General features: G+C 43.1%; 1 protein-coding gene across 9 annotated transcripts in view; it reads right to left on the reverse strand.

Moving 5' to 3' along the window:
- Positions 1-16157, reverse strand: part of GPM6B (glycoprotein M6B) — a 108010-nt gene that overhangs the window by 10055 nt on the left and 81798 nt on the right. For 6 of the 9 annotated variants that reach the window (XM_038141771.1, XM_038141765.1, XM_038141778.1 and 3 more), the window contains 2 exons: positions 4029-4215; positions 464-620 (listed from right to left, as the gene is read on the reverse strand). In XM_038141771.1, coding sequence (XP_037997699.1) covers positions 464-620; positions 4029-4215 — 344 coding nt within the window. Of the gene's footprint in view, positions 1-463; positions 621-4028; positions 4216-14624; positions 14745-16157 lie in introns of all 9 variants that reach the window. The other 3 variants (XM_038141788.1, XM_038141798.1, XM_038141818.1) reach the window with 1 other exon arrangement.

The raw sequence follows: 16157 nt of genomic DNA on the forward strand, positions 1-16157 counted from the left end.
GCTTCATTCATTCATTACTGTTTGTTGAAGGATTCAGACACTCAAGCACAATTGACTATGGAAGTCAGAGCCATTGCAGTTTGATATTTAAATAGCTCTGCAAACCACAGCCATTTTACAGTCTGCCTTTAAGCATCACTCAAGTGTTCCATGTTTAAAAGCACGAATTTCATTTTGGTTCACATTTAAGTGTTTTAAAATTAGCAGTCTCCTCAGTTTACTTCAGACCAGTGGGTTCAGCTTTGTGACAGGGCAGGCCCCACTCAGCCCATCTGCAGCATTTTGATTTAACCAAGCACCCTTGAAGTTCAGAGAAGAACCAAGACATGGATTGACCCTGATCACCCACAAGGAGTGAAACAAAGAAGGCAGCAACATTCTGTTACTCAAAACTCAAGAGTCAAACCAAGCCCACAGGTTTTAGCCAGCAAAGACTGATGTTCCCACTTCTGATCCCACTCACCATTCCACTGATGCAGCGGCCACAGGCTGTTGTTTTGAACTCTCCATGCAGCTCCTTCACAGCACTTGTTGTATAAAAACCTTCCGCCAAAAGGATTATGCCATATAAGAAGAAGAATGATGCAATGCCATAAATTACATACTGCATTAGCTGTATTCTAAAAGGGAAAAGAAAGAAATGATATAATTAGATTTCAGTCCTATAAAAACAAAGTCAGTCCTCTCAAATTATAATAAATGAGAGACAACTCCTAGAAACAAAGTTCAATGCTCCTTAGCATTTTAAGCAAGCAGACTGCAGGAAAACACTGTCACAACTGTGCCCTTCCCAGGTAAGCAATCCTGATGTGCATTAGTCCTGCACCCACCTGAGCATCCCCTGTTGGTGCTGCAGTCCTTACACCGACTGGTGTTAGTCACCATGTTAAAGCTGCAATTTCACGCCTCCACTATGGAGGTTTCCTTTTTCCTCTTACTGCTCCTCACTTGAGAATGGCTGCCAGGGACAATGCAGGGCTTTGAAGTGGCAAAGCCTGGAGCTGCAGCCCTGACTGAACTACCAGGCTCTGTGGTCATTCCTTGGGTTTAGGGAAAGGAAGCAGTCCCTGAAATTCACCATTTCCACCTGTGGAATCCGATTAACTTAAGTTTGCAAAAATTTCTGAATTCAGCAATATCTGTCTGATACAGAACTCAGCAAACATGCAGTGACTTCTCCTGAGGCTGCCCTACAGCCTGGAAGGGTAGTTCCCAGTGAGCTGGTAGTTTCAGTGCTTTAAGTCACAGCAGTGTTGAGTGCCTCCAAATGTTTTTTTTTTTTTTTTTTTTAACGGAAGAGTTATTTAGGAAATGCTTCCTTTTAGGTACTCTGGAACCACTCAGAGGAAGATCATCTCAGGGCACATGGTATAAGCACTTCCCTCAGATGTTGTTTGAGAAAGTTCTTGATTTCTTAAAAATCTACCATCTGCACTGACACTCTAACAGTACTTTTCCTTTAGCTAGACTAGGTAGATGAAAAGAATAATTTCTAAATATTATCAATCAGATTCTGTATCCAAAGCTAATTATTTTGGAGGACCAGAATTCCAGATCTTCCATACAACACTTCTACTCTTCAAAAGTCGTATTTTGTTATTAGCACGATTTCCCTGGAACTTCTTAGAATGAATTTGATTGTTGGGATGGTTATATTTGATGAAGTTATTCACAGAACCAAGAGGTTTATTTTATACATCCACACTACCGGTTTTCTGAGGATAAATATGCTTTGCTCAATATATTTTTTTCTGATTCTTGCCACTCTCCACCAAGCAGCAGCTGCTGGCATAGATCTCCAAAGAGCATCTGAATGTTTTAGCTTAAGGAAAATTGACGACTACCATTTATATAGTTAAATGTTACCCTTGTATCAAAATAGGATATTGCTCATTTAAAATTTTATGTGGGAAGTGTTATCTTTGTTTTTCAAACTGATTAAAAATAACTGGATAAATCTGTTGCATCTATGATGTAAAGAACAAAAAAATTAACTCAGGATTTGAGAGAGTATAGAAGAAATCATTTCACCATCAATAATAGTCCAGGAGAGACCCAATGCATGCTACCAGAAATCAGTAATAGGAAAACTGGTTAAAGAAAGTCTATTCCAAAGGGTGTGTTACTAATGTAGTTTTCTTATTTTTTTTTTTTTAATGTTGCTGTAGCCTCAAATTTGCCCCTTTCTAGCACCTCTTTTCCCTTCTCACCCCCCTTGGCTCCACAGTGGCGAGCCCTGAGCTGCTTTGGTAGGAATTATGCATTTCCCCAGCTGCTGGTGCTGACATGACAAGAAACATTGTCAACAACTCTCCAAAACATAAAACTTGCTGCCTGTGACTGCTGCTTTTGCAATTTCTTCTATTTTGCTCCAATGGAGACTGATGCAAGCACAGGGTGTTTTGTTACCCAGTTGCTGAAGAACAGCTGCTTACATTTTCTCACTAATTTTTATGTCTAACTGCAGGGCCCTGGTGGCTCATGCCCTGGAGCTGGGGACACACTGCCAGCCACAGCCAGGGATGAGTGTGGGCAATGCTGCAAGGGGGGACCCCAGTGGGGAGCAGTCCCAGAGCAGGTCAGGGTACAGAGGGTCCTGTGGACAGGGGAAGCCCTGAAATGGTGCTGTGGGACCAGCACCAGTGCTCAGAGGGCACGCAGCAAACTGGCAGGTCTATGCCTGCAAGCAAATACAGGGAGTCAGTGACAACAGAAAATAAAAAGAAAATAAGAATTAAGTGTCCTGCATAGGGCCATGATACCAGAGTCTTCAAGTATCACCTGTCTGGCTTGCTGCCTGTGCACTCCTGTATGTGCCATGCCCACCACGCTCATCCCAGGGGCCACTCATCACAGCCACACATGGCCAGGCTGGCTGCTGGACATGGGACCTGAGGCAGCACTCCAGGCCTTCCTCTGACCTCACAGAGAAGCTTTGGGAACACAAAAGGCCCAAATATTTCACCTGTGGTTATATCTAAAGGCTACATTTGCAGATCTTTCCCATTTTTTCTCTCTTTTTTCTCCTATACCAGTCCAGCTTCTTCTGAAGAGGGATGGTCAGAACCATGCTTCTTTGTTATTCCTGACATACCTTACCACTGTATGTCATCAACAAAAACTAAATCTACTCTTAAAATAAAACTGTTACTGCCTTGTTCTGTTACAACAGGCCCTGCTACAAGTCACTCTTCAGGTCTCTTGTAGGTCCCTTTAGGTGTTAGAAGGTTGCTCCAAAGTCTCCCCAGAGCTTTGTCTTCTCCAGGCTAAATAGCCCCAACTCTCAGCCTGTCTTCACAGAAGAGGTTCTCCAGCCCTCTGATCACCTTGGTGGCCTCCTTTGGAGTCACTCCAACAGGTCCATGTCCTTCCTGTGTTGAGCACACCCAGAGCTGGATGCAGCACTCCAGGTGGGGTCTCACCGGAGCACAGGGGCAGGAACACCTCCCTCACCCTGCTGGTCACGCTGCTTTGGATGCAGCCCAGGATATAATTGGCTTCCTGGGCTACAAGTGCACATTTCCAACTCATGTTCAATTTTTTACTCAACAGCACCTCCATGTCCTTCTTGGCAGGGCTGCTCTCAATCCCTTCCTCTGTCAGCATGCATTGATACTGGGCATTGCCCTGACCCACGTGCAGCACCTTGCACTTGCCACTGGTGAGCATCATGAGATTCACACAGTCCCACTCCTCAAGGCTTCCAAGTCCCTCTGGGTAGCATCCTCCCTTTCAGGTAAGCAAAGTGCACCACTCAGCTTGGTTGTCATCTGCAAAGCAGCTGGGGGTACACTCAATTCCACCGTCTGTGATACTGATGAAGATATTAAATAGCTCTGGTCCCAGTATAAGCAATGTACCAGGACACACGCTTTGGCTCTTTGTAGGTGAACACCAGCAAATGACTGAGCACCGTTACAAAAACAAGCAACCTAATACTCAGGGATGGAGACTGAGGTTTGAATCCATCTCTCCTCGTTCAGCATGAGGGTGTTATGATGAATGGTGGGATTGGGAGGCATACTTACACTTCACTCAGCAAAGCATGGTCACTGGCAGTCGTGGAGAAGTGCTGCTCGAGGATAGACACGGTTCCCGTGAGCGCCACGTGGCCACAGCCACAAAACAACGCTACCCCCGAGAAGCAGAGAATGGTTGCCACGAGTGAAGCATATGGCACTCCTCCTAGGCACTTAATGCAACATTCAAAGCAACCTAAGCAGAAGAGAGAAAGCAAAAGAAATGTCATGAGCAAAAAGCAAATTATGAGGAAAAGAATATTCGTCCTCTACTTGGTAAAAGCCAGAGGGAATAAAAGGCCCAGGCATTGACATGCTAAGCAAAAAATCTATAGGTGGTACAAGACAGCATCACCCTCTAAAGCAGTGACCTACAGATCTGTTGGTATGGACTCAAAGCCCAGAAAGTGGGCTGAGTGCTCCTGTCTTTACAGGATCAAGAGGAGATCGATGAGACAGCCTATGAAATGGAAAAAGCAAAAAAATCACTGTCTAAAGTGATCCACTGCAATTCAGCTGCTCATCTAGAGCTCACCATGTTTCAGCTTTACTAATGGCAGGAGCACCAGCTATGCTGGCAACACTCTGCGAACCAGACAGGCAACTACTCAAGACAATGAAGCCTCTTGTAAAAGTAGGAGATGCTTTGTACTTTCATTGGAAGATTAATACATTTAGGTCCACAAAACTTAACTACCCCACACTCTCCTAGTACTCCCAAGTTACCTTTTTATATAAATTCACATGAGGTTATAGGGATACAGATACTTTTACAACAGAAAAATTGAATAGGACCCAAAGAGTAACAATTTTTGTTGAGGGCAGCTGTATGAAGCTGTATTACGTATTTCCAGCTTTTTATAGGATACACTGGATGTACAGTGATCCTTGAATACAGTTTGCAGTATCATGATCAACTGAAATGCATGGTTTAACTGGTCTGAGTTAACAAAACACCCCCCCAGAGCTGCTATTTGTATGAACACTGTAATAAGGAGGTTGCAGCTGAATTGCCAGGTTTGTTCCAACTGCGTGGCCTGAAAACCCATCTGCTTACAAAGCTGGGAAATGTAAATCGGAAACAAACCCAGCTTTTAACTGCGCTATAACGGTAATGGCAATCCATACCAATTCATTACTTCAGGGTGATGGCATTAAGCTGTCCCCATTAATGTGCATTTCATACAACTGCAAAGAACACAAGCCATTAAGACGACGCTTAATGGAGCGGCCAGCGTCGCAGGACAGCCACTGCTGCTATGGCAAGGCACTGCATGGACAAAGCATTCGAAGGCAAGGAGACAGCTGGCAAATGAGGACATCACATCTTCCCACCCAAAAAATCCCTCACAAAGATCAGCAAGTCTCCAGCCACCACATGAGAAAAGTTTATTTTTATCCCCCTCCCTTTGCCACTAATGAATGAGTTGCAGAGCAGGCACTTCTGTGAGGCACTGGGGAATAATATGCATTCAATAATTGAAAGATTTCCCATTTCATAAGTGAGAAACTCTTCTTTTAGAGAGTCGCTAGCAAATGCCCTCGCGTCAGGCTGAAGCAGCTGTCACCATCCAAATTACTTCACTAACTGCAGACAAGATTTGACTGTATAGAAACAAGCCTGGGAAGGTTTTGTAGTCTAGTCCACAGCTGGAGTCCACTCAGTAGGAACTATCTTCATGACAAAAATACTGCCAAATGAACAAACACTGCAGCTCGGCAGTGATGGGCCAAACAAAATCCAAATGCACGCTATCAGAGGAAATCATCTCTGGGTCTCATTTTATCACAGAGGTCCAGAGCTGAGTTCAGACAACAAACCTTGCAGAGCAATCCTCTGCTTTGGGGAATCTGCCTGAGAGCAGCTCACATGCAGGAGCAGCCACACACATGAGCCTGGCTCTCCTCCGCAGCATCTGGTCCAAACCTCCCAGAGTTAATCCAAGAAATGCATGCACCTGGTGCAGGATTAGCCATGAAAGATTATCTAAAAGTAACCATGCTCTGACCCAGGAGACAACACACTTGTGGTCACAGCCCAGCACAAACAAACCACCTTTCGAGCCACACTCCTAAAGCAGGAGCCCCAACACTGATCATTGCTTAGTGTGGAGAGGTTGATCACTTAAATTGTGCTGATCCCGCAGACTGCTTTGCAGAAGGAACCCATCAAAGACAGAAAATAAAAACAGCTGGAAGCAAAACCAATAGAATGACCAGATCCAAAAGGAAAGCTGTTGGTTTCAGAAAATGGGAGCAGCCTGACAAAACTGAAAACTGGTGTAGACCCAGGACTGATGTTTAATACCCCATACTGCCAGGCCAGCTTTCCAGGCCACTGGCAGAACATTTGCCCTGAGGAGGTTGTTGGATCCCTTACCCAAACACATGACAGTATCTGCCACTAATCCACAGACCCTCAAACACAAGGTAACAGTGGCAGACCCCCTCTCACCTATCAGCAACTGGCAGCTACAAAGATTGTCTTTGTGGCCATACTCTTTGACATCCTCTGCAGTCCAAGTAAAAAGGCATCAGAGAATTTGGGTGGCCTTTATTTTCTCAGTGCAGAACAAAGCCAAGGGTATCTCTGAGGGTGTCTAAAGCAACCACCTTATTTTGAACAGAGAAAACTACCCAAATGTGGAACTGCAGGAACTACTCACCTTGACCCCAAGACTAAAGCAGGAATCAGAGAGACTTTGGTACACCTGAAAACAGCACACAGCCAGCTTGCCGGCACATGAAGCATCCCAAACCAGCATGTTTCCTCCAAGAGACAGCATCCATCCATACATAGTCATTCTGCACCCAAATTGACAGCAGAGCTGCACAGCCTCCTGCGAGAGGGTAACTAACTGCAGGATGCAACCTCATCTCAGTGCAGGGGCTGCCAGACCTCCCCCCAGATCCCACTGTGAACACTCTTTATGAGCAGATTAAAGCCATGCCTAGCCCAAGCAATAAGGCTGATTTTATAAATTTAACACGAGCCTAAAACACTACTGCTAAGAGCAGCCTTCAAAACCAGCTACAATTTGAAGCTCATCAAGAACTGAGACACGCTTACCAAGCTTCCCAAAGAAGCACTGAAGCAAAGCAGAGGATTTCTGAAAACAATTAGAAAGCTTTCCAGGAAACCTTTATGTTCTTTCTCTGCAACTCTAAGTCAGCAACCATCTTCACACAGTACAACTGAAACCCCAGGAAGATGTTTGCCTAGCTCATGTTCACAAAATAACTTTCTAACACTCTGATGACAACTGCAGGCTGAAGGCCTGTGAACTCAAGCTGACAAAAATAAGTAGTATTAAAATAAGCTCAGCTCCAATTTTCTGCTAGTTTTTATTTTCCATATGGCCAAAACGCTGCACTGTTCAGCTGCACATCCACTTCCAACGAAACAGTATAAAACAATTTAAATATGAAACTGTACAGCGCAAACACACATCACTGCATCTTCCCTTTCAATGGCCATTTTGTGCAAGGCATCACTAGAACCTTTTGTGCAATTCAGCAGAATAAAAACATTTTTTGTCCTCAGGCTGGTGAGCAGCAGTTGCCATGGAGGCAGGTTAATAACAGCCCAATGATTTGCCCAGAGCTGCCTGTGATCTTGGCTACAGATTTAACACACTCTCAGAAGGAGGCCAGCTAAAACAAAGACTGAGATTATTCTCTAGGGAATGAATGCTATTAAACACACACACACACACAAATATTCTTGCTAAAGGACAAAAATAAAGAGAGGAGAAAGAAACAGGAACTGGCTATTCTTTTAATCTCCTGGCAGCTATCAGTCACAGGAAATTGGTAGAGGATGAACCTACATATGTACATAAATCGGCAATTGGTTGCTTAATGTATGATGAACAATTATACAATCTGCTCAGCAGTGTACAGCCTACTGCATGCATGCAGGGGCTTAGCCATTCAATTTCCCATGGCAAATGGTGATTGTGTGGCTAAACCTCCTTTGGTGTTTTAAGTTCAGCTTTAAGATTTAAACTCAGAATGGCAAGGTAATAGAGAATTAATGGAAGATTGTCTTAAAATGAAGAAAGAAAAAGAGACTGTTCTCACACCTCATCCTGTTAAGGTCAAATCTGGGTTTTGGAAACAACAAAAGACAATGCAATAGGATCAGGTAGCTTCCTTGAGTATTCCTAGGGCTTGCTCTAGGAATATCATACATCAGTTGTTGAAGCCCAGACTCGAAAAGCTGAGACAGGCTGATGTTCACAAAGCTCTCCCTCAAAGCAAAGCATGGAAAACATGCCATAAAGAAGGAATATTCATACCTCTTGGACAGAAAACCAGCCTATTGTCTAATGTTCCAAACACCTCCTAGGCTGAACTAGTGCCTCAATGCATCTCAGGTTCTAACCACTGGCCCATAGTCAAGGTCACTATGGAACAAAAAAACACAGAACCAAGAAAACCTGAAAGGAGCTTTGAAAAGTTTTCCATTTCAGGGAGCTAAACTTCCAGGATCCTGTGGCTGTCTTTGAGTTAGTTCCCACTTTCTTTTCCTTTGAAGTTTGGTTTCTTCCCCTCCCATGAAAGATAAAGCAATGGGCATCATTTTCTCCTCATCACTTACTTCCTGTAACTGTGTAACACATTTTAAGAAATGCTGGCCTGTCAGACACCAGCCCAGTTAATACACGGCAGAAATTGCACTTCATGTTCCACCACAGAACCACAATCACGCGGGGAGGAACTGTTCTAACAAAAGGAAGGTTACAAGAAATCCAAGGGAAAAAAAGCACTAGACAACACCTTAAATGAAAGCACTAGATAACATCTTAAATGCAGCCATCAAATAGGGCTCATTACTACACATCCACAGAGCCTAGTGTTGGTAGCATCACTCCCAATTCACAAATAAATGTAAGAGGACAACTCAGTACTTGACATTGACCTCCTGCTTTCCACAGTGCTGAAGACTACCCAATACCAAGCATGAATAATACCCTTGGAGGCCTAAACCACCATGGATTTTTGTCAGAAAATGAACTTCATGTCAATGAAAGCAACTGCCAATTTTACTGTCTGCCACGCACTGTATGTTTGAAAATTTCCATTCTGAATGGCTTATGCATGCTAGGATGTACATTTTCTGACCTGCTACATGACTGGCAGCCACAGGAGAAGCAGTGAGGGATGAGGGAATAGGCTAATACCTCAGAAGCAAAATTGAAATTTACCTCTTTCTCCTCTGCATGAGACTAAGCCAGTACCTGCCAAAAAGATAACTCCTCACATCTGTCACCCCCACCTGCAGCCAAGGGTCAGTGGCAACAGCACAATAAGATAAAATATTTAACCTTACGAGCATAAGTTTAAAGCCTGTGAAAAATTTCTTTCCATGCTTTAGTAAGAGACTAAAATAAAAAGGCTCTGCATTAAATCACATGGAAGTCTTTGTCCAAGCTCTATCCTTACTCATTCCTGTTCATCTTAAATTTTGCTGATTTACAAAACATGACACAAAGCAAAAACTGCTGTTACTACTTAGAATAAATGTTCACTAACCACTGGATTAACATTAAACAGATTAAATAAGTGATGAACTCAAATAGAGAAAATCCTTTCTTCTCCACCCACAAACTGCTTAAGGCTCTTCCACAGAAACTTCCTTTCAGTATTTCCTAATTTTGCCTTTTTGTCCTACACAAATAAGAAGTGAAATTAACTTGTACTGAAAATTAACTCATACGAGCCAGAAAACTTTATGTAAATGCACTTTAGTCTAGCCAGATTGATAATCTCCCCAGTGCATTTGCATTCCCCTCTTCCAGGGTTATTAATCAATAACTCCTTCCTGGCCAGCAGAGTCCCTGTGGTGGAGGGGACATGACCTTTGGAGAACACTGCCATCAGGGCTGCCACAAAGGATCAGACCTGAAATGCAGCAAGAGCGCCTCTGTTATCCTTCCAAGTGGCCAGCACAAGATGCTTCTTTCAAGTAAAAACCTGTGAGACCTGGGATAGCCTGATCCATCCAGTAAACCTCACCCCAACCTCTACTATTTAAGAGCTACCTGAAGAACAAGTAGCTCTTTCTGAGGGTCATCAGCTTTAATTGTAACTTCTCCAGTTATTCTTGATACAGATACAAAATATTTGGTTTCAGCACTGTCATACAGCTAGTTCCCCTCTTCTGAGAAGGTATTTATTCTCTGTTATCAGTTAGATGCTTCCATATTCTTGTGTGGAAGAGAACTAAAAGTCTCCACACATCCTGTGCTGAGAGGAAGTAGGAGAATTGGTGCACTCGAGGAACAAGCACCTCCAAGCCTGGAGGAACCATTAGCAGACCCTTCTTCAAATCCACAAAGTGCCAAGTATTGCTGTGGTACTGTATGAGTAATGATAATAAGTGACTCCTGAATTTGTCTGCAAAAATACAGTAAGCACAGGTTTAAAATCAAGCACTTTTTTTTTTCTACCATGAGTAACAAAAAAACCCACAAACAAACAAACAAACAAACAAAAAAGCTCAAACAAATCAAACAGCTTTTCAGAGGTTATCAATGTTCATCCACAGCAAAAGCTATTTTTTTCTCTCACTAAAGAAAAAATTATGTTCAAATTGGAGAAAAGGCTGTTTTACCAAGGCAAGATTTGTTTCTTCTGGATGATGTTAAATGATGCAGACAAGACTCTAAGATCAGATAGCAGTAATCATAACCCTTTTTTTTTCCTCCAAATCTCTTCTTCCCAAATCAGCAGTTCTTACAGGAAAAAAAAATTGCATTCCTGTTGCAGGAACCAAACCTGTTTCATGCAAAGATAGATGATCTGAATGTGTTTTTTACATGCCTTATCTAGTTTACCTTCACACACTCCCCATCTATATCATTCCAACCTCTGCAAGGCTCATTAAGCTCACAGGTGTTCTGAAGTCATCTTTTTCAGACAGTAAAATCCTCGGAATAGGAATCACTACATCCATACTTATTGCAAGGGCCCATCCCAGCTGTTTGCTGTATGAGAGAAAAGAGTCAGACCTGCACAGGAAGAACACTGCTGCCCCTCGAGATGGTGGGATGTGAGACTTGCTCTTGTCCAGCTTTATTGCTTTTGGACAAAGGTCAGGCAGAACTTCATTTTACTTCATGTCTTCTCTGTTTTACTTTTGCCCTATGAAACAGTGGAATCCATAGCAGAAGAAAAATACCTAATTTATACCTTGGAAAAGGCCTTACTTCAAACAGGTTTCAGTGGGAATTCTTGAGGGATATTTCTTAGCTCTAAGCGACTTCTGCAGGAAAAAAATTAAGCTGGTGATTTAAAAAATAGACTTCTCACATTAAGGACAGATCAGGCATTATTGATAAAAGCTTTGGCGTTATTTCTCCTGGAGACTTCTTCTAGCATTTACTATCCAAAATAACCCTTGGGATTCAGTGCAGCCTGAGCATGTGGAAATACTCACTGGCATGCAGAGCTCAAAGTTCAAACACATTGCACCAGCAGGGGCAGCTTGTGGTCCAAACTGGGGCTGTAGCTCTCAGCTGAAACATCAACAACTCACTGCTCAACAGGTCTGAAGACCGTCCTTCCTTTTCTGCCCTTGCTCTGGCCTTCCTCTCCTCGCTTCCCTTATTTTTTCCTCCTTGAATAAATGCTCAGGAAGTTCGACATGCTGGAACTGCTGCTTCAAAAGGTGCCAGCCCAGGAGATAATTTTGGACAAACTCAAAGTAGAAAGGTAAAAGAGATGAAGCAATAGGCAAACTGCCAAAGATATCCAAATGCCTGAAGGTCTAGACAAGCTCCGTGGAAATACAAAGGTTTCATGGGCGACTTCCACAGCTCTGTTAAAATCTGTAAGGACACTTGAGTTTCCTTGATTCAACCATCCTCCAGACCCACCTGCATCTTGGCTGACATGATTTTGAAAGCTGACTTGTACTTTAATCAAAGGTAAATATCTTACCTGGAAGAATGGAGTTGAAACTCTTAGCTCCACCTTTTTGCCAGCTGTAACTCACCTCACCCTCCAACAGCCTTCAGCACCCAGCAGGAGAGCAAGACTTTAACCACACTGGATTTCAGCCACCACTATTGACCGCTTCCCCTGTTGACTCCTCCCTAAGCTATAAAGAAGCAAACAAGAAACACAACCTCTCTCTCCCTAGAGCTGAAAACTGAGCCAAAACCTTGTGTTTGTGCATATGTGTGTGTGTGTGTCTGTGTATGTATTCCAGCCTGGCAGATCTCAGATTCAGAAGGTAAATTCTCAATTTAAGAGATAACTGAAGATGCGAAGATCTTCCCAGACATTCACCAAACTATGGAACAAGAGGAGTAATGAGAAAACTGAACTGTAACTGTAGAAGTCTTTTGCCCTGCAACAGCTTTCATGCTATTATTTGTCCAGCTGAATCCCCACATCATTTCCAAAACTTGAGCTTGTTTCAACAAAGGAGCAGTAAGGCTGCTTCAGCGAGATACTCCACCTTCACGTGCCCTTATGTGCATAGCGCCTACAGCTAAGCTCATGTTAAACAACTATTGCAAACTTTCTCTTTCTAGAGAAAAAAGATGGTACTTTGCTTTCTGGGAAAAAAATTTGTTTCAGCATTTTGAAAGGCTCATTAAGGTTGCAGGTGTTCTGGGGATGTCTTGGCTCCAGCATTGCAGTGAATCTCCCACACTGACTCTTCCCTAGTTGCTCAAGAGCTGGATTCAAGCTTAAATTAGGGAAGGGAGATCATGTTGTACATGGAGACCCTGGGAGAAGAGGTGGATGCCATGAGGACTGCCACAGAGGTGGCCTCATAGTGATGCCAGTTTGGACACTGACAGAGGAGACAAAGGCACCCAAGAAATCCTGTGGATTGTCAAAGGAGCTGAGGTTATCTCAGCACACCAGCCAGTGCCACCCAGCAGTGGGGAGCTGTAGGTGGTGCTGAAGGGAGGCATCTTTTAGCAGGAATTTGTGTTGGGACTGAAGTGACATCTTCCCTGCAAGCTAAGGGACAAGAGAATAGGCTAGCACTTTCACAGTGGCTAATCCATCACTGGCAGGTTGGTTTTACTCAAGACCTGTTCAGAGAGGTTTAATTTTTGCCTAAAAGACTTTTAATTTCTTTAAGTGTAGCCATTTAAAACATCTGCCCTTGAGCTGGCATTTCTGGGCTCTGGTGGGGGGGGTAACGCCATCACCAAGAACCCTTTCATCCTCAACTCCTCCATGACAGGCATATTCACCTACATGCTAGTTCAGAAAGATTCCCAAGGCAGACTGAAAAGAGTTCAGTTGCCTAAACAAGGGTTTCTAGCACCATTTTAGGTGCCAGACTCCCAGCTGCTGTAACAGAAGGCTGTGCATCTCTGTGTCCTGGCTCATCTGTGCCAGCACATATGGACATATCTCATCACTGGGGACAGCTGAAGGGGCCCAAGACCCTGATAACCAGGGTCTAGCCTGCTCCTTCCACATCCTTCACAGCTCAGGGAGGCAGCATTCATAATGTACCACAACTCCCTGAAGCATTTCTTTTGTGTGTGAAATATCCCATGTGTACTAAACGTGAGGTTTGGAAATGACTTCTAGCAGCCCCAAACCTGTCACCCAGGTAATTTAAAAAAAAATACGGTCAAATGAATATTGATACTGAAGACAGTGACCTAAGTATTTTTTGGGGAAAAAAAAGCCATTTGAAATACATAAACATTTGAATCTGAAAGCACAAGAGTAGGAAAATATGATGGAAGAGAGAAGGATGAGGCAGCAAGCTTTGATGAATATTTCCCTGCATTGCTATTAAAGTCTGTGATGCGGAGGCAGGCCTCTCCAGCAAACAAGCTGTCAAGCAGCCTTCAGTCACTCAGCTCCATAAAGAGAAGAGAATTCTGGATTGAGCTAGCTGCTAAGGCTGTCTCTGAGCATATACACCCCTTGCTGTGCTATCCATCAGTCAGACTGGAATTTTCTAATGTGATCAATCATAGGCTTGATTTCAGGTGACTTTCTGAGATGCTTCAGAACTCAATTCTCCGGCAGACCCTTAAAATAAGGCTTCATGAAAAGTAAATAGGATCTTCTTGAGGTCTCAAGCCAGACATCTAAAGGACAGGCATGTAGAATCACCAAACCATTTTTACAGCCTCACCTGAAATCCTCCTCTAGACTCTCACATATTCATTTAGTGCTTCTAGCAAGGGAAAAATGCAAACCAAACCACAGAATATTGTCTAGGAAGCATAGGCTACCAGTGAGTCAGATTTGCTGTCGCTGCTTTAGTGTCATTTGTGCATTTGTGGCTGATAAGTCTGATAGATTCATCCGCATAAACCCCCAAACTATTTCATCTCATCCGTAAACAATTTTGAAGCAATTGGGAGCACAGTTAAAAGGAAGCTGTCCCTCACACCACGCATTATTGTCTTTCAAGCATTAACAAGGAAATTCAAATTTATGTCAAGTATTCATACAAAAAGAAGTAGATGCCTTGCAGCCTTAACAAGTAAAACAAGAAAAAACACAGGAATGTTTATCTTAAATTGTTAGAACTACTGCAAAGCATTAAGTTTATGCTACTACCATTTCTGAACTCTTCATTTCCCTTTCACCCAGCCCTTTATTTACCTTGAATCCCCAAAGGACTAATATTGCCTCTCAATGCTGGCACATGATGGTACCGGTGTGGCCTTGAACTCCTGTACATCCAGTGGTACCTGCCAATTTCCATTTCTGGTCTGGTGATCACTGCCAATTTTAGGTGGTAAAAAGTCAGTGTCACCAGCAAGTTTTAGTTCAGTACTTTCAGTCATTTAATCTTAAAAACAAGAGCCCAAAAAACACACTGTAGCTTCAGAACTGAAACAACATAACCTTACAGACTAAGGGAAGAGATTAGGAGGGATGATCAAGAGGGAAATGCTCACACAGGTGTTAAGAAAGGTTGAATAGCTCAAACTCTACCTAGGATTTGAGTTAAGACACATAAGGAAGGGGTCTCTATCCCTTACCCCCACCCACTCTCACATCTCTCTCTCTTTGTCCATGACAGAAAGCTCTGCTCCAGCAGAAAAAGAAGATAAAGGCATGGAAAATCATGTTACCTGTTTTTTTAAAAATACTCTAATGCTGTCAAAGAAAAATGTTATTGCTTCATGTCAAGGCAGGGCAAACACAAAGGTTTGCACTGATACTTTCTTACATTAAAAAATAACAGTTTGGTTTCATTTCACCTAGGCTTTATTTCACCTAGGCTCTGCTCACATCCAAAAATCTGGACCAAGTGTGTTAAAAACTATTTGTTCCAGGTTCATGGCCAAGAAGAGCAGTCCTGCTTCTCCTTGTCTTTTCAGAGGAAGCCCAGCAACAAGACCACACATGCAGTAACTCACCTCACCCACTCACACACTCATGGCCCACTCACTGGCAAGGGTTTCTGTGCCCCTGAGGAGGCAGGAAACAGCATCAAACCACTTTTGAGCCTACATGGCTCCATTGCTACCACTATGGCCTTGTCAAAGCTGTCAGGGTGACACTGACAGACCTTGATTCAAAATGCACCAGAGTCCCCCTCTGCAGTGGCTAAAAGAGAAAGTAACCATCATTTCTGGCTGAAGCAAATGTAATTCAGCAGCATTTGGGCATGTGGAGAATGTGAAGGTTTTGAGGATGATAACCCCATCTACTGCAGACTAGATTAGAGACAAATTTCAAGGGGCAGGAGAAGTAGAAATGCCATAAATTTCTAGTCTATGAGGAGCTCAGAAGGTCCTGGACCCAGTCCCTCTCATATGGTTTTGCTGCTTGTGCAATGAGGAGTTTGGCACAGCCACATTTGCATATGTCAAGAAGAGAAAAAAAATCTTGGCCTTGAATCCAAATACTGGATCTAGAGATTTAAACCAAGAATTTGTTGGTCTTCTTTGTCAGCAAACGAACTCCAATACTAAAAGTCTTTTGGGTTTTGTACATACATTTAGCATCAAGGGTACTTTGTGGCTTGGTAATTTTCCCCTCTCTGCATCTCACATACAAACCATCAAGCAGGTATCAGTAAATCCTCCACAGAAGACATTATCCTGTATTGTATGGCTCACTCTTCCTCTTAGGAAAGACAAGTTCCACATCCTATGAGCATAACAAAATTCAAAATGTGTTGAA

Source organism: Motacilla alba, chromosome 1 (genome assembly GCF_015832195.1).
Source record: "Motacilla alba alba isolate MOTALB_02 chromosome 1, Motacilla_alba_V1.0_pri, whole genome shotgun sequence".
Classification (NCBI taxonomy): Eukaryota; Metazoa; Chordata; class Aves; order Passeriformes; family Motacillidae; genus Motacilla; species Motacilla alba.